Source organism: Pristis pectinata, chromosome 30 (genome assembly GCF_009764475.1).
Source record: "Pristis pectinata isolate sPriPec2 chromosome 30, sPriPec2.1.pri, whole genome shotgun sequence".
NCBI classification, from domain to species: Eukaryota; Metazoa; Chordata; class Chondrichthyes; order Rhinopristiformes; family Pristidae; genus Pristis; species Pristis pectinata.
Window position 1 is genome coordinate 14,230,400 of NC_067434.1, and position 24,244 is coordinate 14,254,643.

The window sequence follows — 24,244 nt, forward strand, 5'->3', positions numbered from 1 at the left end:
ATTTTCAGATAGATTTCAAATACTGCAGATTCTGGAAATCAAAAAAACTGAAAATGTTGCAGATACTCAGCAAGTCAGGAAGCATCGATGATCAATCTGAAACATTCAAGTTGGATAAATGATGCCATGTTGCTGAAAGAATTAAGCACAACCGTAACATCTCTTTGGACTAAATGTTAGGCAAGATATAATTCATGTGCCTACCTTATGAATATAAAATTAGATTTTCAGAAATACCTGCCTGCATTATTAAAGTGAATTATAATACTGAATTCCCTTGGATCCTATTGCATTTCATTCATCTGAGATCTGTTTACTGCATTATTGAGAATGAGTTAATTCTGTGTCAAATAAGACTGGATGATTTTGGTTTAACCACATAACTACTTTCTTTTTTAAATTGGAGAACACCAATTATTAATAAAATTAGGATTGCTGCTATGCCTTATCAAAAGACATGTTTGAAGCAAGATGATAAAATAAGAATGTAAGTACTAAATGATCCCAAAGATTTACCATAGGATAGATATCACCAGATAGTCACGTCTTACTGTCTTTGAACTGGAGAGTGCAAGCTCATCCTTTGTGACCTTCCTGGCCCAGACAGGCTTTTCAGAACAAGATTTTACTTAAGTATAATACCTTCTGTCTAACTTGATTTTTGTTTTAAAATAGAGCTTCAATAATGAATGAAGTATACAGTCCACTGCAACTGCTAACAGAGCACCTACCCAAATCAACAAACCACAGCTGAATTTCTTTACATTTTGATATTTATTACTGTAAAAAGTACATTTAAATTTTCTCTTTACCATTCTTTTTATATACAGTATCTATCATCCCTCTCCCATTCTCATCCAAAGAATGCGGAACAGATCATTTTACCATAACCACAAAGTTTTGCTGACATTTTCCACATATTACCATTAAATTAAAATAATTGTGAAATGTACAAAATCTAGAACAAAGTAACAAAGACTTTAAATATAGATTCTGTTGATCTCAAATTACACAAGCTTTGGCCTTTCATGCCTATTTATCAGTGTTGGGTCATTTACAGCTAATCCAGGCTTAATGGGAAGCAAACAGGACAGGAATGTAAAGCAAGGCTCAACATATCCACCAGCAACTTTTTTATATTACAATTTCATATCTCTAAATATAATGATACAAGTGAAAATCTTAACTACTACAAATTGATTTATATTTATACATTGTTAATGTTTTACACTGAGCTCCCATATACTGTGCAGTATAGGAACTTTTATCGGGTACTGCAGACAATGAGAATTACAAACCAAAACAATTGAGAAAATTACTAGTTTGTAATGAAAATTTAAAGTTCAGAAATTTACATTTGACATGGGAAGAAATGTGGGCCATGTCCTGGGAAAGAGATAAATGATGCTATTATGAAACCTGTGTTTTTTTTAAATGGGTGGAACACTTCGATTATCTTATATTTGGGTTAGGTAAAACATTCTTCCTGCTTACAGGGCATTTTTTTAAAAATCATGCATTTTATTACTGTAACAAAATTGTGTATCACTTGTTCTTTTGTATGATGCAACCTGAGTATCAGGGTCCTGTTGTAGCCCTTCACATTGTCACTTGTCTTCTGAAAATTACTTAAACAGATCAGTTAAATAAAGGGCTACTATACAGATGACGATGTTAGCTTGCAGCCAAAATACAAATGAATTCTCATGTTCATTATAACATGGCACACAGCATTTTAGAAATATCAATAATAGAGCAGACAAGGAATAAAATATTGCAGTACACCACAGATGGCTTTTGCCTTCGTTTATACTCTATAGTGGATATTTAACAATATCTGATGCTCAATATGGCTAATGCTCCAAACAAAAGAAAACCCTGCTGTAATGCTACCTGTGGAGCAATACACTCTTTGCAGTGGTGGATGCATGATCTCTTTGCTACACATTATACACTAACATCAGTGACTTGTTTGAAAGGATGACAAACTGTAAAATAAACTGGACAAAAGGAAGTAATGTTGTCATAATGCAAAACAGAAGTACATGTTAAATACGCTGATTACTTTCCAAGCAAGAACAATTAATTCACCTCAGATGCCGTAGATGTGTTTGCAGGACGGGGTGGGGACAACAGTGGGACAGGAGATGTGGCTTCAATTAAAGCTGGATTAAGTATGATAGGCAGAGGCATAGGTGGGACACCAACTTGAAGTGATGAAGTTAGAGGGTGCAGAATTAAAGGCGACTGGGTGACTGACTGATTGACATCCGGCCCAACACTCATCTTCACTGGTGTAGAAAGTGGAGTAAGGCTGGGAGTCCCTCCAAATTGTATATTTTCAGAATCTGAGGACAAAAAAAATTAAAGTTCATTTTACTGAAAATCTTTTTAAAAAGTTAGAAACAATGCATCTTGAAAGTATATTTACTAGTAACTTTGCAGAGATTGGATTTTGAACCCTGAAGATGCTGATTATTCCTGATGAATGGCGTGACAGGAACTGACACTGTAACTACTTTTCACATGGAAACACAAAAATTGACGTGTTTTGGGGGTGGGAGGAGGTGCAGTCTTGGAAACATGCAAAATTCCATTAGTATTTGATGTGCTAGTTTAGGTTTCTGCTTAAACAAAATCTTCCATTAACCAACATCATAACCCCAAATGTATTTTTTTTAGCTCTTGTATTAATGTCATTAATACAGGTGGGTTTATCAAAAAATATCTTTTTACTTTTAAGTGCTTATTTTTTCACGATTGAGTCATGAGTAGCTACTTTTAAAAAGTACACGTGCTATTTACTAACTTAATGTGGTGTAGATTAGCCAGTTTTAGTAAATACTTATAAGGTGCCAAAAATGCTTGATTTTAAGACCACCTTCATAGACCACAAACAGGCTTACAAATAGATAATCAGTTCATTCTGGGGCCAGTTCGTGGGCTTCAAGTGCCATCATTTAAAATCAGTACAAAAGATCACAATCTTGATTTGTGATAGAAGTGACTTTTGTTTGAAATTCCTCTCTTTTGCATTGCTTTGGATAACTAATTAAATTCACTGTAACAAACAGCTCACATCCCAGCAGGCTTTTTGACCTTAAAGTATCACACTCCACAAACAGCAATCAGCTTCAGATGGTCAGGTTCCCTCTCTAGCCTTGCAAAAGTTAATTTAAAAGACAACTTTATTTTAGAATTTGTTTGCTTTGGCTTACTAAACAAGTGATTCACCTAAAACTATCCACAATTTTTGCCCAATGGAATGTACATATAGATAACCTTTTAATTTCGTACTGATTACCAAAAGGAAGTCTACTTGTTCTAGGTTTTAAATCCTATATTGTGTGGATTAAAATTGCTATTTCTAGCATAACATTTTGCAAATCACTCCCTTCATTTGTTTCTACATAATGAACTAATGCTATTGGCATAAGTGTGAAGCGAGAGCATTTACAAGAAAGTGTACTCTAGTAGACCATAAAGGTGTCTGGAATTTAGTGTAACACATGTTGAATCTGGTGACACATTAATTTATAGTGAACAACATGCTCCAAGCACCTAAGGGAGAAATGTTAATAAACCAGTCTCAAAAAAAGGATCCTCTTTCACCAGAGCGTATTCATGTTAATGAAGGATCAGAATATTGCGTAAAAAGGAGTTAAAATATATAAAATCAGTAATAGTTGGGAGAAACAAATTCATCAGTTGCATCATGGTATCTTAAACTAAATTATCATTCACGTCCAGAAAGAATACAGTTAAATAAGAATGTTTCCTGCTAACTCCATTTTATCAACTAAAACTGTATTATAGTATAATGAAAATGGTTTGAAAAGGAACCTCCATTTCTACAACACATTTCACATCTCCAACGATGTGAAATGAATTGATTTGTTCCTGGAGCATTTTTTTTCTAAAAATACTTAAGGACTAGTTATTACTTTTGAAGCAGCCATAAGCAATTTCCTTGGCACAAGAAGGTTGTTTGATATATCTTTTCATTACTAAGTTGTGGCTCTCACTAGCAAGCCGGCATGTACTAATCATTCCACTATGACCTTGAAAATCTCTCGAATCACTGCAATTTATTTTTGTGAGCAATTAAATGTTGGCTAGATCATTGGCAGAATTCTTTGCCCTCAAGAGTATTTGGGATTTAACACCATACTTGCAGTTTAATAATTCATCTGAGCAACTGCCAACCAGCATCATGCGCCCAAGCTATGCTGTGGAACTTTCATTCAAACCACTTGATTCATAGTGATTGGACTGAACAAAGCTGACACCAAGAGTAGCAAATGCATGGTACATCTCAGTGATGGTAAGATTCAGCAGAAAAGAAAATAAAGGGAAAGACTGACAACTAAAGGCAGTAAACCATAACAAAAATCTAAAGTTCAATTTCATCTAATTTTTATAATGAGAAGATGGAATATGACTGTATGTCAAAGCTCTCCTAGCTTGATAAAATTACTTAACTAAATGGCTCCAACTCACCTTTGGCATTAGCCTCTGTGAGGTTTTCTGATGCTGTAATTTGACCAGATGGGTTTGTATCCGAGCCTGGTAGTATAGATGCTTGTCCACTGCTAAGATGCTGCATCGAATTAGGAGATGGTTCTATTGGTACACCAAGGACAGGATCTACAAGTTAAGAGTAATTTACTTTTTATGAATTTTCTATCCAAAGAATACTTCTGAGACTCCTTTTATATTGCAGTTCTTATTCCAAAAACAATGGTAACATTTCAAGAGGTATGCTGGGTCATCAACACCTAGTTTCTAAAGCATACAGTGGATTAACACTAAAAAACTGTACTGAAACAGGCAATTAGAACACAGCATTAATACAGTAACGTGGAAAAGAATATTCTAGATGTTCTCCACTGAGGTAAATGGAATAAAATTCTGAGGCAAAGAATACATAACAAAAGTCACCAGATAGTGGAGGACAAGGGTCCACAAGGGAATATTAAAAGTGGAAGTGTTTGTATATTATTTGTGTACACTCTAGCCAAATACAATTTTGATTCTACAATTGGCTAATATAGGTATATATTATATACATTTAATTCCTTGTCTAATGGTACTGGTTTATACCAGCTGACTCAGAACAAAAATTGTGCCCCCATACTCATGCACAGAATGCCATCATTAATTATTAGAGATTAAAGGAAAGAATGAAATATACAATGCTTTTCACAACCTCAGTTCAGCCCAAAAATGAAGCTAATCAAGCAAGCCCGGTGTAGTTATTGATGCCATGATGGAAAGTGCAGGAGTCAGTTTGAACACAATAAGATCTTCAGTTTCATGTCACAGCCGAAAATGGAGCAATTCCTCAATCTTGTACAAAGCATCAATCTAGATTATGTGCTTAATCCTTTCAGTGAAGCCCGAACCCATAATCTGACTCAAAAATGAGATGACAGTAAACTGAGGTTGACATTGTTTATGGAGTGTTTGCTTTTGTTGACATATTATGAACTTGCATAAAATTTTAATGTGATTTGAGGTTTAAAAACTCCTGAGCAGCTGGTAAACCCAGTCTGATACTGTACTGAAGGTATTATAATCCAAGCAGCACAAAATGATACCTACTGGTGGATGGAGTTAAAACCTGACCTGAGCCCAAACACGTAGTTTTCCTTACCTGACCAGAGTCAGACTTAACATCCAGGCTTGAAAATGACCCTCAAAGCCCAGTGAATTTACCGTCACCAACTGATCATGGAAATGTAGCCAACTTGAAGCTGATTCCCAGAAATCACTCCCCTGATCCAGGGCAGCATTCACTGTCCAGTCTCATTGTGTATCACATCTGCTAGTCAAACTTGAAATCAACACAAAGAAAATGCCATCTCATCCTGGATTGAATCCCTCATCTGCTTCCTGGCCAAGTATCTCATCTTAACAAGCAGCTAGCCATTGACATCAGCAAACTAACATGGATGAAGTACTGAGCTGACTGGCACAGCAAAGCCCAACCTGGACTCAAATATTCCAGCAGAACACAGACCTGATTCAAACACATACAGTCAGGTTCTACACTGGATGCTGTCAGACCATTATTCGCCAGAGAGAGATCAGGGTTCATTTCACCTTCTCACTATTTTAATACAATAATTTCACACTGTATCATGTGGATAGAGGTAAAATTCTTCCATCAACTAAAAGAACGCTCATACCAGGGGGCTCTGTATTTAACCAAATATTGAGGCAACATTATATACAGTGAGACTGTTCCCTTGGCAACATTCTGATTCACTTTTCCATCTCCACAACAGTGAATTCCCTTCCCACATGACCAGAAGAGATGCAGCACCTGTCTTTTTACCTCTTTCCTACCCACCCAAACACTCATTCCAGATGAAGCAGCGAATCACTCTACTTGGTCCAATTTGGTATACTGGATTTGATGTCACATTGCAGACCCTATGTTTGGAAAACTAAGTGCAGATTGGATGAGTGCTTTGCTGAACACCTCCATTTAGTCTGCAAGGATGAAACAGAGCAGAGCTTCCTGTCACTTAAATTCTCCCATTCTCACTCTAACCAGCTTTTGGCCTCTCCTACTGTTCCAATAAAGCCTGATGTAAGCTCAAGAAACAGCATCTCATCACCCAGTTAGGGACATTACAGCCCATAGGATGCAACACTGAATTTCAGGTAACGAGACCTTCCAGTTGTAACAGAAGTGCCCAGTTCCAATAACAAATGTTAACATGTTACATTTTTCTCTCCCACAGCTACTGCCTGACCTGCCAAAAAGTTCCAGCATTCTTTCATTATAGATTTCCATTAACTGTTGTATCCTGTATCCCACATTTCCCTTTTTTATTTCAGACATATACGTAAGCTGCTGTAACAAGTCTTCAACACCCTCTCAGCCAGCACAAACACCATCTGTGTCCCTCTCGGTCTCCAACCTGTCAATGACAACTCCTATCTTTTCTCTCTCTCTTTCCTCCTCTCCCTTCTCTACAACCTCAGTCGTGTTTGACATAGTTTTTCCTAGCTCTGATAAAAAGGTCATTATCTCAAAACTTTACCCGCTTCTCTTTCATTGGACGCTCCCTCACTTGCTGAGTGTTTCCAGAATTTGGTTTAGTTCTGATTTCCAGTATCAGGTGTTTTGCATTCCAAATAACAAAACTCTGCCCCTTTATACACCAAACAACCACCAGTTTCCACTAGTTCTAACTTTGTCCTGAAAAATTTAGATGCCGCAGTACTTGATCAGACTTCAGTTGTTTTATAGCAAATCTTCTGCTGCATTTTCCACAACTTGCAATGCTTCTTTATCATATCAGAATGAGTTGCACAAACAAATAACTTACAAAACTATGCCTAATAAACATAAATAATATTTTGATGCTTTAACTTTTTAAACATATAAAAGAAGGGGACCTGAAGAAAAAGTGTACAATATTCTACTTTCTTCCACCCTGATTATTGCTAATATGTTTCATAGGAAATTTTGGCAGAAATTCCCAGCTACAAGATTGGAATAAATTTTGTATTAGTTTTTGGTTTTCCCATTTCAGGCCAATATATTATCTTTACTTTCACTGATACGAATCAGTCCATTTTAGAACGATCTCCAAAGGAGCTGGACAATTAATGTGAACATTTTGTTTTGTCACTGAATTTCTTAGGATGTAGTCATGTTGGAGACCTACTTCATATCAACGTTGCTGGATATGTGGATCACAATTTAATCGTCATTTTTAAATTACCTTAATTTAGGTATGTATTTTATGTGCAAGAGAGATAACAAATCCAAGAGTTAAACATGGAATGGAAGATTTTCACCTTGAATAACTGTTTGTTTAAAGAGTTCGTCCTTTAGTCGAGGCAAGAAGCAATCTATTCTTTCCCATGTAATTTCCCAAAGCTGAGAATAACCACTCCTCGACTCAGCACAGTGGAAAATGCCAGCTGTATCCATAACCAGGAGCATGTTCTTCAGCGATTCTGGAATTGCTTCCAACTGAAAGGAAAGAAATCATCAACATTCCACAGCAGGATGAAAAATATTCAAATAATAGAATCTTTGTCAGCAAATTCCACCAAGGCAACTGGAATTCAGTTTTGCTTACTTGACAGGTATAAACATACAGTGTGACAAGCTGAGTGAACTACAGCTTATGAACAAATTCTAGCCCCCAAAGCAAAGGTAATGCTGTTCTATTTGTGCTTATAAAATCAGATGTTAAAAGTACAGAATGAGGTGCATCAATGCTGAGTCTGTATAAATGCAATGCAAAACTGATCCTACTGTTGTATTTTTTTTAATTTTAATGAGTCAATAGGTTTTGGGAGAAAGGCTTTCAGTGCTGTCACGCTATTGATGAATAAACCCCAAATCAGAATACCCAGAGGAAATGTATAATATTCAATGGTCACCAATAACAGCTGGCATGGAAACAAAGTCATAAAGCTCTGACAGTCATGCTTTATAAAAATGCCCTGAAGTCATACATTAAAGTGTTTTCTCCTTTTCCAAACTGATAAGCAATTTGCATCAGATGCAAGGAGCACCTGTAATTTTGTGATCTGCTTCTGTAAAGCTACCAACTATGTAGATTTGTTGCAGAATTAACTCTTTGCTCATCAACTCATGATGCAAATAGTTGTATGAAGCTAAAAGAGCTCAAAGCATTGAGAGATGCAAAACAATGCCTGTACTAGTGGTCCAAACTGCAAGGTTTGAATAGACAGACTAACAATGTGCACTCTCATTACTCATGCTTATAACTGTCTCAAGCCAACCAATTAAATTAGAAATTGATAGTGGAGAGAATTATGTAATTAATATCTTTAATCTGTTCATACTATTCTCAATAACTCTGTTTGGGAGCAGAGACAGAATCAGAGGGTATATGGTTAATATAGGAACCAGACAAGAACCAACCTTTAAGCTACTTCCACTTAATTTCTATATTACATCATGGAAGTCTTTTATTGATACTTATAAGTAGTAATAAGCATTGGAATCACCGTGTACATAAAGGTGGTTCTCTTATTAGAATAACAGCTGCCAGATGCTTGCACAGACTGCAGCCACTTGACACAAGTGTTCCTGGAAACTAACCAGGATATTTATACAGAGAATGATCAGTTCTTCTCGTGTACATCAAGTGCTGATAAATTATGAATAGGAGGAGAAGTCAGGAAGGGTGAGATTTCAAGACAGACTAGCAAAGTAGGTGCCCTCAACTTTTGTTATGTAACTATTCAAGAGCTGTCTGTGTGCACGTGAAGAGGAGATTTTGTTCAGTAGGAAAGGAAGTTTTCATCTTCCAGGAGCTACATGAGGAACTAGCTGTAGAAAAGGAGCTAAGCTCAAAAACTCCAAAAGTAAAAGAAAGAGGAAAACAATTAAAAACATTAGTCAAAGCAAATGTCACAAGACCATGAGGTATTCTGGGTTAGTTGCCCAAACGTGCTGGGTACATAATGGGCCATAGTGAGACAAATCAGACAAAGGGTTGTTGACTGGATTCCGAACAACTGCTTGAGAGGCCCATCAAAACTCCCAAGCCACAACACACTGATTTTAGATTTCTAATACACAGAAAGAGGCCTTTCAGCGCAATGGGTTCATGACGGCTCTCAGGGAGCAGTCCTCTTAGTTCCAATCTCCCTCTCTTTATTTCCATGTGTCACTGTACTTGCTCTCTCTCACTCATTAAAATCAATTCCCCTTTGATTTGTTTTCCATTAACTATACTCAGGGCTAATGTACTTGGGCAATTAACCTACCAGCAAGACTTTGGGATATGGGAGGAAACCATGGCATTTGGAAGAAACTCGTATGGTCACAGAGTGAATATGCAAAGTCCACACAGACAGCACCTAAAATCAGCCTGGAGCTGTGCGACAACAGCACTAACTTGTGTGCCACAAGATCAGTTGAGATCACAATCAGGGAAACAATATATCGTTAAATGTATTAGATGGCTGCAAAGAGCCATCCATGCGAAGCAGACGAAACATGAATGCATGAGGCATTACGGCCACTCTACGTTTTAGAGTTAAGGTGATTGGCATCATTAAAACACAAAGAGCAAGAGGGACCAGTCTCCAATTTATGCAGCAGACCAAGGAAGGCTGGCGACCTTGCATTACCAAAAATGGCTTTGACTACATCTGATAAGTTGCCATGTATTATCAATGTATCTTGATTCTTGAGGCAACTCTGCCACCTAATAGCCCCTGCACAGATGCTTGTGCTGAGACTGACTGAATAAAGGCTTCTGACATCTATGGCTCCAGTCTCTAAATGGCTCCACAATCCCAACACATTCTATATCACCAAATTTTCCTGTCTTTTAACCCTGGAATTAAACAAGTAATATTTTCAATAACTTTTGAAGTTCTTTTTAAAAAAAGTCTTAATTTTGAGGTTTCAGTTAAGAATCCAGGCCACTGACATCCAGAGCTGGTATACAGACAAGAAATGCAGAAGAGTTGAAAGGAACTTCTTTTCTCCTGATGCAAATTGTAATCGTATGAGACTTGGGCAATTAGCTTTTATCATATTATGAGTTATATTATGTAGCACCTCTATTGTAGTAAACACCCCAACTACTTCACTGAAGCACAAGCAAGCAAAATGTGACATCAACCCACAAGGGACAGTGAGTCAAAATTCTTGGTTTTAAAGAGAGGTTGAATGGGAGAAAGAAAGGCTGGCAGGAGGGGATTCCTGGGTTCAGGGCTGATGCAGTTGAAGGCTCAGTCACCAATGGTGGCGCAATGAAAATGGAAAGTATGAAAGATAGAACTGAGGGAGCATGGAGATCTTAGAGTGAATTGGAAGAGACTACAGAGAGAAGGAAGGGAGAAGACCCAAGAAAATAGTCATTTACAAGGTGCTAAAAAAAATTGCAAGATCATCTCCAAAATCAAGAATTAGATCATAACTTAAAGAGAATTTTGTTTTAAATGAAATGTTTTGGGGAAATTTTGTAGAAATTCTGATACGAGACTGATTTTCCTACCAGCAAGTCACTGGATCCAGCATGCATGTATTTGTCCATGAAGTCCAGGATTGTTAACCATAGAGCAGCAAATGTTGGTAGAGATAACAATGGAGACAAATGTTGGAGGAAAACCTTTAGGAAAAAGATTACATAAGAAAGTCAATATTGTCAAAATATAATTGTACAAGGTAAATGCATCTTAGGAAAATAACTGGTCTGGATCACATAGTACCACCTTGTGTTTCAGTCCTTTGAGAATTCCAGCCTACTTTCCAATGATTGGCACCTCAGGCCCTCCACCCACAAGAGATTACCACGTGTTACTCCCTTATAACCACCTACACTGATTGAAATCCCTTCACGTTAACAGTGCATTTGGATCTTTATTCTTATTCAACTATACTGCACACAATTTTGATACAAATCAAATTCAGTAAACCCAATAGTTAATGTAGAATACACTCTGATGGGAGAGGCAGAGCTAAGCATCAAGAGCCAACAGATTAAGCTCGATTTTGAACAAAAAAAATCACTTAATGACTTTAGTTTATTTGATTTTTCAGCAACCATACCAGTTGGTAAAAGAAAAATAAAATTGTTGGGAAGTAGATTTCTACAAAGGTCAAAACGTACCTGGAAAAATAATGGGGTTGCCTTTCCCATCCCACTTCTTTATTCTCAGCATGTGATTAAACCCATTTTGTTTTACTTACTGGGCTTTCAGTTCAGCAATCTCTCATTCATTACAGAGGTAGCAAACAATTACGTAAATAAAAACCCCGAAGCAATGGTGGCTCTCCAACACAATAGTATTTTGCCACATTGAGCATAGCATAACCAATGTGGATATAAACAAATACATCACCAGATGCTACACCATATACTTCTGAGTAATTAACTCAAATTCTGAAGAACTTGCAAAGAATTCAAAACTTTATAACTAATGCATCAAAACACATGATTGCAAACACACCACCCAAGTGTACAGTAGAGGACCCACCACAGTCCTGGACTCTGTTTGGTTGAACACCTCTCATCAACACAAGGATAACAAACTCACTTTGCAAAGCAAGGTTGAAGCTCTCATTCTGGTCTCTTCCATCCCTCCAACGTCAGCTGGGCTGATATTCTCCAAAAGCTTGGTCAATAATGGAAACAATACCTTCACAAACAAGTCACAGGACATGATTAAGCAACCATGCTGCTTCAACTTAATCTGTTTTAAACATTTTTTTTTCCCCAATTTGTCAGAGGCGAGGTTGCTAACCTTGTTAAAGCAGGATTCCCATTCTAAAGCATCCAGTGTTTGCAAATCATGCACTAATAGTGCTCTCTGCAGGTAAGTAAGTGCTTGCATTCTGACTTGGCGCCTGGCATCACAACAAAGCCATGCAATACCTGAAGAGACAAGATACAGAATTGGGTATGAGGCCCTTCTAAAACTCCTACAGAGTTTCAATTCATTGTACAATGCAACACAATCCAAGTTATCTGGTCTGAATAAACTCTCTGCATATCTCCTGTGAGATTGCATCAGAACCCAGAAGTAGGCACTTCAAAGTGAGACCATGTCGTTCCTACAATCCAAGTTTGGAAACTGCAATGGTTCACTGGAATTTTAAACAACACTATGAATCAAAAAACGCACAAAGGGTTAATACCATTGCAATTTTAAAATCTTGTGCTTAGTCAAAACTATTCCTTATAACAGACATGAACTGTTCAAGCAAATGATGGACTGCTATATGTCCTGGTATAGAAGGGTCTTTCCTTGATGGCTCTCCCATCTTCAGCATATGAGACAGATCAGAGTATATGCAGAGCAGGAATATTAATAGGATATATAGGACTATCCAGTCCATCTGCTACCAGACAACTCAAATGAATAAATTTTAGATTTACACAGAATTTATCACAACAGTTCCATCATACAAGTTGTGTCAGTGCAGAAGTCATGGTGGCTTTATAGTTACACCATTAAGTATCATTTAGTACCGTATAATCTAACTGAGAAAAGAACTAAGAGACCAGAGCAGTACAAAGCCCTACATCATTTCATCTGCCTCTGTCAGAGACCTTCTCTTTCTTTCTCTCCTCCACTTATTATCACTGCATCTTAAAGTTGTTTATCACTAAGTGATGAGAGGTCACTGACCTGAAACATAAAACTTTTCTCTACAGATGCTGCCTAACCTACTGAGCATCTATTTTCATTTCAATATTGAAATACATTGTAACAACAGAAATGGAATCAAAACACAAGTAATAGCTAATTTCCTTTCACCATTTTGAAAGCAGGAGTTCCAAGAGATCATTAGCAAAACATACTCAGCTTGTGAACCATTTCTCCACAAGCCTGTAGCACTGACTCACCTTGCAGCAGTGGACACCAGCAGTTTGACCACAAAGTTCTGGCATCAGCATCAATTTTCTTTCCTGCCGACTCCAGGTGGCGCTGTTCTTCAGCCCACGAACTATAGATGTTGGCTGCTCTTGTGTGGAGTGTGTGCATCAAATCCAGAAGCTGAATCAAGAAACACACGTTAACTGGATATCCTGCAAGCAAACCATGAGGTAATAGCAAATTTTCTTTTAAAACAAACAAGAAACCATTGATCCCCTTGAGCCTGGTCCATCATTGAATTAAATCAAGGCTAGTTCATCGGTTCAGTTATCCTTAATACCCTTGTCCAACAAACGTCCATTTTGAAACCTTCAACTGATCCACAGCTTCGAAGCTTCTATAGAAAGCAGCCACTGTGTGGTTGTGCTACGTCACGTCACTCCTGAGTGGACCATTTCTAATTTTAAAGTTCTAGACACCCGCCAACTAAAAGAACTGATGTCTCTATTTATCCCATCACCCTAAGCAAATGAATTTGATCACCCCTTAATTTTCAAAAGTTTTGGGAATACAATCTTTGTATTATTTTTGCAATTTAACCTGATGATTTAACCATTTTTATGCCCAGTATTATTCTGGTAAAATATGCTGCACTTCTATAACATCTTTCCAGGTGCTGGGCCTAGATTTGAAGATTGCACTGACATACTTATATGTGTAGCACAGTGTACACGATAGATCTGTGGAACTTGTATAAATTACATTGTACAATCTAAAAGCACAGAACAAATTCACCAGTACAATTGTCACTGAGCAACTACCTTGCAGTTCCATTGTTAAAGATCGGGGTGCAACATATGCATTCTATTACAAATTATGTACAATTGATACAGATTGTAAAGCTTTAAAGAGGGAATTGGGGCAAGAACTAGAAAGCCACATTGCAACACATTTATCCAGTATCACACTGTTGAACACTGGAAACCCACATGCTGGGTTTAAGAGGAATTTTCCATGAGCACTGTTCCAGAGAGATGGCAGTGCCTATTAACGTTCTGCAGCCATTAAAAATAAATATACCAAATGCAATTACTAAAGAACTAATGTAACATTTATTTCTGAATAACAAGATCTAAAATGAGAGATTATATTAATTTTTGATTAGCATTCTCTTTGGTACATTACAAGTTAAAAATTAATTTCACAACACCACAGATCAGTATCAAAATCATCAAAACTAGGCTTACATTATCAGTTAGGGGCTGAGAACAGAAAAAAATTCAAGATGAAACTGCAACTCATTATCTATAAGAGAATGTCAGCAAGGCAAAAAGTTATAAACTACAGGAAGATACAGATGGCCTGGTCAGTTGGTAAGAAAAATGGCAAACGGAATTTAATACAGAGAAGTGCAAGGTAATGCATTTGAGGAGGTTCAACAAGGTAAGGGAATATATAAACAAATAGGATTTGTGTGGTGTGGAGAAACAAAGGGATTTTGAGGGATATACCCACAGAACTTTAAAGGTGGACCAGGTTGATAAGGTAGTTAAAAAGACATACAAGATACTTTCCTTCACTGACCAAGGCACAGAACATAGAATAGAACAGAAAGGTTCCTCTAGAATTAGATACATATGCAGGCACAGCAAGTACTACAATTCAGATCAACATATTACCACAGAAGAGATTTACAAGGATGTTGAAAAGACTTAAACGCTTTTGCTAAGGGGAAACGTTGGATAAGCTAGGGTTGCTTACTTTAAAACAAAGGAGACTGAGGGGAGGCAATTAAAAAATACAACAATGAGATGTCCAAATAAATGAGGAAGGAATATTTCACTTAGCATAGGGGTCAGAAATCAGGGGCCTAAATGTTAATAAATAAAACCTTAATCAATAAAAATAATTATCCAATCACCTAAAACAAAATTGAGACTTTGAGTCTCAAATTCTAGCCAGCAAAAGTTATCTGAGAAGGTTAAAGGAAATTAAAGGTTAAAAGAGTGTTAGCATGAACATTGTGTGTGACATTCCCAAATGGTGTGCTGCTAATTTAAGTCAGACCACAACAAGGTACATCTTGATCCAAGGTAGGGAGGGAAGTGTTGGAACAGGAAGACAGAGGGAAGGTAAATTCACCAGGTTACTTGTGGTCAACTTAACAAGCAAATGGTAGAAATTTCAGAACAAGGATTTCTGAAAAACTAAGGGAAAGGAATAAAAAAATCAGAGTACAAGTTCTACTAGATGACAGAACAGTCTTATTGAGAACAGGTAGCATGAGGCAAGAACAGGAATGGGAAAGACCTGCTATACTTACATCCTGACTAACCTGTAATGACACAGTGTGATAACTTGCTGGTACACTGTCATCCTCATCATCGTCGCTATGTGACTTTGATGGGCGATGGTTAAAAGTTTTTGACCGCTTCATGGAACTCTCCTTTTCCTTTTGCTTCTTCTTTAGTCGGTTTGATTTGTCAAACTTGTATGTTTTAGATTTCCTTTCATGTGTTTTGTACCCTGCATCGAGCCCCAAATTACAAAAATACCAACTTTGAAATCAGCAAACCAATATTCAAAGAAAAAAAATTCCAAATGAAATGACTGATGAACCACGAGGATGGTTACACCACTCTTTTAGCCACATGCACTTTAGTAGATAATAACTTGCATGCTCTCAAACAGTTCTGAAAAATTACAAGTGGCAGTTTGCTAAACAATTTTCTCTGCCTTTGTCCAACATAGATAAAACACAACACACTGCTTCTTGTCTTACCATTTCACAAACATGCAGAAAACACCATGCAATAATGTACAGAGATCAGAGCTGCCTATTAATCTTTATTTAATAATGTTATGTAATTAAGAACATCTGGATACTTAATTTGTAACATGTGGCTCATAACCAATGTTTTGTATGACTATGCCTTGGCAGACACAAGAGGTCCAAGTTATTATTGTTGGACTGTAACGTAAAGTAAAAGATATTTATGAAACTTTAATTTAATATTAGTCACAATTTGCTGAATAATGAGAAATGCAGATTTTAATGTGGATTAGGGAAAAGCAAACACTTGCATAACTTACCACCGTTGAGATTTGCTTCTACAAAGATGCGAATTGTTTTTACACAAAGTTCAAAGTTTTCTGGTGTCACATGGGCAGCATCTCTCACAATAAATGACAGTGACTCCACACACTTGATAAGTGACTTAGTGTCGTGTGAGCCCAGATCCTGCCCCAAGGTTAGGCTGTACTGATTGACAAGAGGAGAGCATCCCTGCTTTGGGCTAGAAGTTTTGTTGGTATCTAAGTCATCTCTCCCCACCTGCCAAAAATACCATCAATGTTATGAGCAACAAGATTTCGAAAAAGTTTCGAACTACCAAGCTCAAAGTAAATACAACAGAATTCTCATATTATTGCTTCTTTTAGGTACGCAGCATAAGATTGTTTCATACATTTCCAAATATATACAACTTGCATTACGTAGCACTTTAATCAATGTACAGTGTCCCAAGATACAGGTATCATTTTGTGCACACAACATACTGTAAAAGAATTCAAATTATTATATGTGCACTAAGTATTATTTGGCTAGAACTCAACAGAAAGGTAATTTGCTTAGTATTGAAGATGTGATTCAGGGAATAAAATCACAAATGGAATCAATGCCAGAAGTTACTACAGCAGAAGCAGTTCTGTATCTCTCTCCTTCATGTGCTACTGACAATCCTGTTGTTCCTGGAACCTGGATCCTGTTGTTGACAGGCTAGAGCGAGGGGTGCAGCTGCTCAGCACTGAGATGTCGGGCTCAGTGCTTCACCCTGGCTAGCACAATGAATGGAGCCATTCCTGGGAAGTGGAATCCGCTCCATTTATTGACAGACCACCCGGATCCTACAGTCTTCCTCATCACCTCCTGTTAGATGTATAGGAAGCTACTGTCTCTCCCTCTTTGTTTGGCTGCACAGTTCACCTCAGCCTGGAAATTTGTCTGCGGTAATGAGCTCAACTGTGTTTCCTGGCCATTGTGCTTATCACCATACAGAGATCTCTGGACTGAGCAGAGCTGTGAAGCCAAACAGAAGGAGAGACAGCAGTTTCCGTTATATCCAATAGAAGGTGATAAGAGAGACCACAGATTCCAGGCAATTTGTCAACAGGGAGCTGCTGCACAGGGTGCCCAGTGATGCTCTGCACCACTGTGGCAGCAAGGACGTAGCCCCGAGCCCCACATCAGCAATGAGTGGCCACACCATTCAGCTGGCCCGCACAACACAAATGCTCCCAGGCAGCCTACCTACATCAAGCCGAGGGCCGATTCATAACTACAGCACGACAGGCATTCGCATCAGCTGGCAGGCACGGCATTGCACAGTCCGCATTGAAGTCTGATTTAAAATACTTGGAGTACATGCCTGCAAGTGTTTGGACTGGAGGACCAAGAGTGCTATAATAAATCAGCCCTCTGCAGGGTAGGGCTTGGGGGCGGGGGTGGGGATTGGAGGAAACAAGTCTGTGATTTTGTTAGGCTTGTGACCAAGTGAAAAACTAGGTGGAAATCAAGCTGCGTCAACGATCATCTCCAACCACCAACCCAAATACCTCAGGGACTGACATTTTTTAATAACAACATAAACATCAGGTCCTCATAGAATCTGCAACTTTACAAATATTGGTATCAGAAGGATAGTCTGGGCTTAAATGAAATATTTTGGGAGGGATATGCATGGATATTCAAGCAGAATAAGATGCCTCCAGGAACTGAATTCAAATGCAGCTCACACTAATGGAACAAAAGCCCTCACACAGTAAAGTGAAATATCACCAAAAGCTTCTCACTGGACTTTTGTGGCATTTGTGCCTGAGTCTCAGTCAGATGGTAGGTGAGCAAAAAGGTGAGCTTTCCAAGGCTGTAGATAGACAGTTACAGATATACAAATCACACTGCTTTCTTTCTGACGTGCAGCAACTATTTAAATTGAAAGGAACACACTGAAGTTAATTGGCCAAAGATCCCAAGAGAGAAATAGGATACTTCTTTTTAAATATGGTTTGTATTAATGTTGAATATGGAAAAGATTCAATAATAACTTGCAAAATGAAAATGCATAAATGTTTGAAAAGGACAAAAATAAGATTGATTGAGTCATTCTTTCTATAGAAATAACATAAGCACAACCATTCTGTTAGACTCCATCTACACTTCTGTATCATGGGCAATTGTATAGTGCTCCGTTACCTTAACCCACCACTAATAAATGCACTCTCACTCTAGATCAGCAAACCAGGCTGAAGACACCAGACATTTTGCAATAGATGATTTTTAATAACTTCAGAATATGGAAACAAGAAGTCAGAATGTGTACAGTTCACGTGTATGACTCACCACCAGCCAGCCACTGCTGGCAATGTCCACATCAGTGGCAGAACGGTGTACCTTGGTCTGCTTCCCATGCTCTGCATACACTTCAGAGTCGGAGGTGTAGCCACGATCTGAATTAACTTCACTAGGATGGTAAGATGCAATTTCACTGTCAGACTGTGCACCTTTAAAGAAAGACAACATTCATTACTGTAAGATCACATAGCACAAAACTGCAGCTAAAAATCTGAAGTTATAATAGAAAACGGCAGAGATACTCTGCAGGTCCAATAGCATCCGTGAAAAGACAAGGTTAGTACTTCAGAGCTATGATCTTTCATCAGAACTAGGAAAGTGGGAAAATATTATTATTTAGGTTTCAGAGAAAGGGAAGAACGAAGAGAACAAAAGGAATGTCTGTGACAAGTTGGAGCCAATTGTCCAAGTGACAGAAATGCTAGTGACACTGTCTGAGAGAGGATGGTGAATGCTGATCCGTCTGGAGTGCAAACAGGCAGATGAACGAGGGCAGGTGAAGCAGCAATTCATTTGTACTTCTTTCAATTTAGCACATCGCACAAGAACAAGCAAAAGCAGTAGGCCAATCAGCCTCTTTAGCCTGCTCTGCCATTCAGTAAGATCATGGCTATATTAATGTTGGTCTCGACATCACCTTCCATCTTTGCCCCCACCATACCCCTTGACCAGGTCGAATATCTGTCAATCTCTGCCTTGAATATATTCAATAACTCTGCCTCCAGAACTCGCTGGGGTAAAGAATTCCAAAGAGTCACAAGCCTCAGAGTAAATATTCCTCCTTATCTCAATCTTAAAAGAACGACTCCTAATTCTGAAACTATGAGCCTTCTTCTAGATTCCCCAACTAGGGGAAACATCCACTCACCACCACTCAGCATGTTCAATAAGATTGAGATTCAATGCTCCACCCCACTCTCACTGATCTGTCTTTGGTCTCCTACGGTGTTCCAATGAAGGCCAGTGTAAGCTAATGGAACAGTGCCTCATCTCTCACCAGGAATGCTCAGCCCACAGAACTAAATATCAAATTCAATTTCAGGTAACTAGCCTTTCCTACTTGTGTCTGCACTGGCCACTTCTGATGCAAGGTTATCAACTTACAACATTAATTCAGTTTTTCCTCTCTCTATAGACACTACCTGACCTGCTGAGTATTTCTAGTGTTCTCTTTTATTAAAAATCTACAGCAACTGCTGTGTACTGCATCTCATTGTCCCAGCATAGTTTTTCTGCTGTCCGCCCTCATTCATCGCCCCCTATTTACACTCTTCTAGTTCTGATAAATAAGCATTCATCAACCTCTCTCAGAAATCACCAACAGCATGTCACAACGGCAATCTTGACCCCTATCCAATCAGAGACATCTCCTTTGCTCTCTCCACCACCCCCGCCCAACTTGCTGCAAGTTTAAACACAGTTGCCTTCTCACTTTTCTCAATTTGATGAAAGGTCAACCACCTGAAACTTTAACTCTGTTTTGCTCTTTACAGATGACCTGCTGAGTATCTCCAGCATTTTTTTTATTGTTGATCAGTATAATCATGTTGGTCTCAGCAGGGAACAAAATGGGAGAAGTGTTAACAATTAAAAACTTGAATGCTGAAGTTTTTAATTAACTGACACCCATCCCAGTTTCTTCACCAAGCATGGCTCAGCCACTATTACTCCAATCTCTGGAAATCCCTCTCTAAATAGCTGCAAACTTTGTTCCTCCTTCAATACTCCCTTAATATCCCCATATTAATGGCAGGCACAGTAATGTAGTGGTTAGTGTAATGCTATTACGGCGCCAGCGACCCGGGTTCAATTCCTGCCACTGTCTTGAGGAGTTTCTATGTTTTCCCCATGACTGCGTGGGTTTCCTCCGGGTGCTCCAGTTTCCTCCCACATTCCAAAGGCGTACGGGTTAGGACGTTGTGGGCATGCTACGTTGGTGCCAGAAGCGTGGCGACACTTGAGGGTTGCCCCCAAAACATTCTACGCAAAAGATGCATTTCACTGTGTTTCGATGTACATGATTAATAAAGATAGCTTAGCTTTTAACCATGCTTTTACTCGCTTGTTCTAATCTCACTTGTTTTAGCTCAGCCAATTTTTTTAATGACAGTTCTGTGAAGCATCATGTGATATTTTTCTATGTTAAAGGTGTTTACACAAATTAAATTTATTACTGAACTCTCAAAATGGAGGAAGGAGGAGGGCAGTATGTGTAGAATTTATAATACAAAACAGGAGCAAATAATGAAAATCTCCAAAGCGAGAGTCGACATTCCATCATTAAAAAATTCTCAATGTAATCATACAAGTTCAGTGAATCCACTTTCAAGACTATTATAAACCAAGGTCCAGCAAAAGAACTAAAAGCCGATGCAGATTAATTCCATTATTTATTCTTAAAGGGAGTCCTAATCTGAAAACATCCCAAATGAGGTACAACTGCCCAAGATGTAGAAATTTACAGATTTAAGCCATTTTGTTGCACTTTCCCACTGCAGATTTTCTGTTATTCACTGCCAGGGAAAGGAGCCTTGGAACATCTTCCTTCTGCTTTTAGTTGTCATGTTGGTACTAGTTATACTGGGAACCGTGTACAAGATAGGGTCCAGCTGATCATCGGAGAATAAACACAGACATTTCACACATTTACTCCATGAAAATTGCCCACTTTCAGCCAAAAGCACATAAATAAACCCATATTTGAGACCTTGTTAGTTCTCCAAATCTGGGAGTGAAGCCAATGGAGAAAGACCCATACGTCTCAGACTGCTGCAGCCTCATTTGGGTTTGAGATAATACCTCACCAGTTATTGGATAATTATATATTTATAGGCCAGGCCTCCTGGTATGGGTTTAGACTGAATTTCTGATTTTTGAGATGGAAAGCTATCTATCTCCTGCAGCAATTTCATCCCTTGTTTCAGATGCAATGAGGAAACACCAGACAGAAATTAGTCACTCTCTTTATAACAGGGAAAAATTGAGTGTCAGATACCCTGGGTCACTTGCAAACTTCCTTTGACTCATTAGGTTCAAATCTCATCAGAGACCAGCTCACCCTGCACTTTAACATGAAGTTTGAGGGTGTGACATAGAAGAAAAAAGATTAGTTTTAAAGGAATTCGGCAAGTCTAGATATTTCCCATAAAAATACACAAATGTTGTGCATTTGATGAGGAAAACACCCTTCCTGTTTAAAAATAATTTCTATTATTTAAAAACCAGCAATTCTCTATTACAACATAACATCTTTCAAAAATATTGATCTACCTTTAGTGTGAATACATATTTAGCCACAATAAACTCTAATAAACTAATTGCAATTTTAATTTCTGCTACAAGGTTACAAAGACCATTAAGAAATACTTTGCTACCAATTTCCTGTTAGAGAGCCCTCAAAATAACAGGATTCCATTTTTTTTAAAAAAGCAGTTAATTGGTATATCCACCTACCAATACATTAGATTTGGCACTTCCCTTTGTTGTTTATAGCAATAAGTTCAGCTCAAGCTCAATTAGCTAAATTCACTGCACTCATTAATTAATGGAACCCTTGTTAGATCAATGAGAACTTATAGAATATATTACAGCACTAATTAATAAGGCTCAGTTTACAGTTAGCAGCTGAACCACCAGCTATCTAATTTCACCCTGTGTCCTTATTTATTTTCTTCCCCACTACCTTTTCTGCATCTGTTTTGTCCTCAACGACTAACTGAAATGAAGCAAACACCAGCTGCTTGTCAGTGGATAAAGCTTCACTTTACATAACATCAGAGAGGCTTCATAGTAATGGGGTAATTCTGGAAATTAACCTGCATCATGGCTATCGCCTCCAGATGCTATCTGCAGAGCAGGTGGAGGTTTGACTCCTGCCCCAATACATTCTAAGAGAGTAAACAAGGTACACCAGTCATCACTCGAGTGAATGTTGGCAGCATTGGTCTTCAGCAGCTCGTGTAACCCATAAGCAATTTGCCGGCTCACTCTTGATAAGACAATCGGTTTCATCATGAGCAGAACTCTCAAAGACAAAAGGACCTGAAAAATAAATCAAAATATTTTATACAAAAAATAATTCATATTGCTTCATTCTAGTATATGAAAGGTAATTAGAACTGTCTTTATACAATGATTCGTGGGAAGAGTTGAGAGAATCCTTAATGAAAGCTGTTGAGCACTCAAGAGCACTGAGTTTACAATAATGCTCTTTTTTAAGGAAATTATATTTACCAAAGAAAAATTGACTTTGGGTCAAATCTCACTGGCTCCAAACCCAGCCTCTAGCTCTTTGCTGTTTAAACAGCATCAAGTCCAAAACATCCACACAGGTACTGTCCAACTGCAAATATACTGGACTTATTAACAGATTTTGAATCCCATATTTATGAATTTACTTCATGGATTCTACATGGATTCTAAAAGTAAATGAATAAAAGGATTATGATAAAAAAAATGCAAAAGGCAAATGGTCTGTGTTGTAAAACTCTGTGGCTCTACGTTTCAAGGAATCTCTGAATTTACCTTGAATGTTCATGTACAAGTTCAATTCAGGTTTACGTTAAGAAAAGTGGATGATTTTTAGCTTGGTTCTGCATTTCCTCATACCTGTGAGCTGATTTCCTCCCTGCGCAGTAGTCGTATTGCCAGCCTCAGAAGACCTACAACTGCTCTTTCAACAAGGAAGCATTGTTCTGTGGCATGAACAGTCAAATGATAGAGATGGTCTCTTACAGTTTGCCAGACACAGGAAACACGGTCTCTGTAGGAAAGAATAACCAAAGGGATCAAATAAAAAACACAATTCTTTCTCTCTTGAAATTGCTTAAGCAATCTATGAAAGTTGAAAGATTTCTGCTATGAGACTACATTATCTTAGACAGCAGCACTCCACACAAATTCCCTCCTGATTGGGGTCAATTGTCATTCGTGGCCTTGAAGCAACCTGGTCCGCATCAGTTTGATAATTCTGAGGGTCACTGAATCATCGTGAATTAGCTTGGGTTTTTTTTAATCTGGTATTTATTACAAATTTTAATACTACAGATGGTATTTACCTCCAGTGGACATTAACTCCCTAATGTAGGGTCTGATCTCAGCTACTTTTAAAAAAAAGCTGAGAAAAAAGCAAGATGCTGGAAACTGAAAGAAAAACAACTTCATTCTCTTACATCTCCACCTCAATGAATTACTGGCCCAATGTGATGTTGAGCTCTTCTTCTGCTACTTTTGCCTCTATGGCCATTTGGCTGACTGGACACTGAACAGCAAAATCCTCCACATCAAAGGAGTAGCAATGAGAACCCAAATATATCTGTGCTATGCTCGCCTCCATGGTACAGCCCTTTTTTCAGTCCTGCTCAGGACTCCTCCCTCACCTTTATTTCTTGCACATTTTGATCAATGTATTGGTGCTGCTTCCTGCTCTCATGCAGAACTCAAATATGTCATCACCTTTCGCTGCCAACTTCCACATGGCCCACCTCTGATTCATCC

General features: G+C 38.2%; 1 protein-coding gene across 5 annotated transcripts in view; it reads right to left on the reverse strand.

Moving 5' to 3' along the window:
• Window positions 1–373: 373 nt before the first annotated feature.
• Window positions 374–24,244, reverse strand: part of gbf1 (golgi brefeldin A resistant guanine nucleotide exchange factor 1) — a 188,527-nt gene continuing 164,656 nt past the window's right edge. For 4 of the 5 annotated variants that reach the window (XM_052041321.1, XM_052041319.1, XM_052041320.1 and 1 more), the window contains 12 exons: window positions 23,357–23,510; window positions 22,564–22,789; window positions 18,737–18,897; window positions 16,432–16,672; window positions 15,662–15,864; window positions 13,368–13,518; window positions 12,262–12,392; window positions 12,055–12,156; window positions 11,013–11,126; window positions 7,819–7,996; window positions 4,501–4,647; window positions 374–2,348 (listed from right to left, as the gene is read on the reverse strand). In XM_052041321.1, the coding sequence (XP_051897281.1) occupies window positions 2,083–2,348; window positions 4,501–4,647; window positions 7,819–7,996; window positions 11,013–11,126; window positions 12,055–12,156; window positions 12,262–12,392; window positions 13,368–13,518; window positions 15,662–15,864; window positions 16,432–16,672; window positions 18,737–18,897; window positions 22,564–22,789; window positions 23,357–23,510 (2,074 nt within the window). In that variant the 3' untranslated portion in view covers window positions 374–2,082. The remainder of the gene's footprint in view (window positions 2,349–4,500; window positions 4,648–7,818; window positions 7,997–11,012; window positions 11,127–12,054; window positions 12,157–12,261; window positions 12,393–13,367; window positions 13,519–15,661; window positions 15,865–16,431; window positions 16,673–18,736; window positions 18,898–22,563; window positions 22,790–23,356; window positions 23,511–24,244) is intronic. The other variant, XM_052041322.1, reaches the window with a different exon arrangement.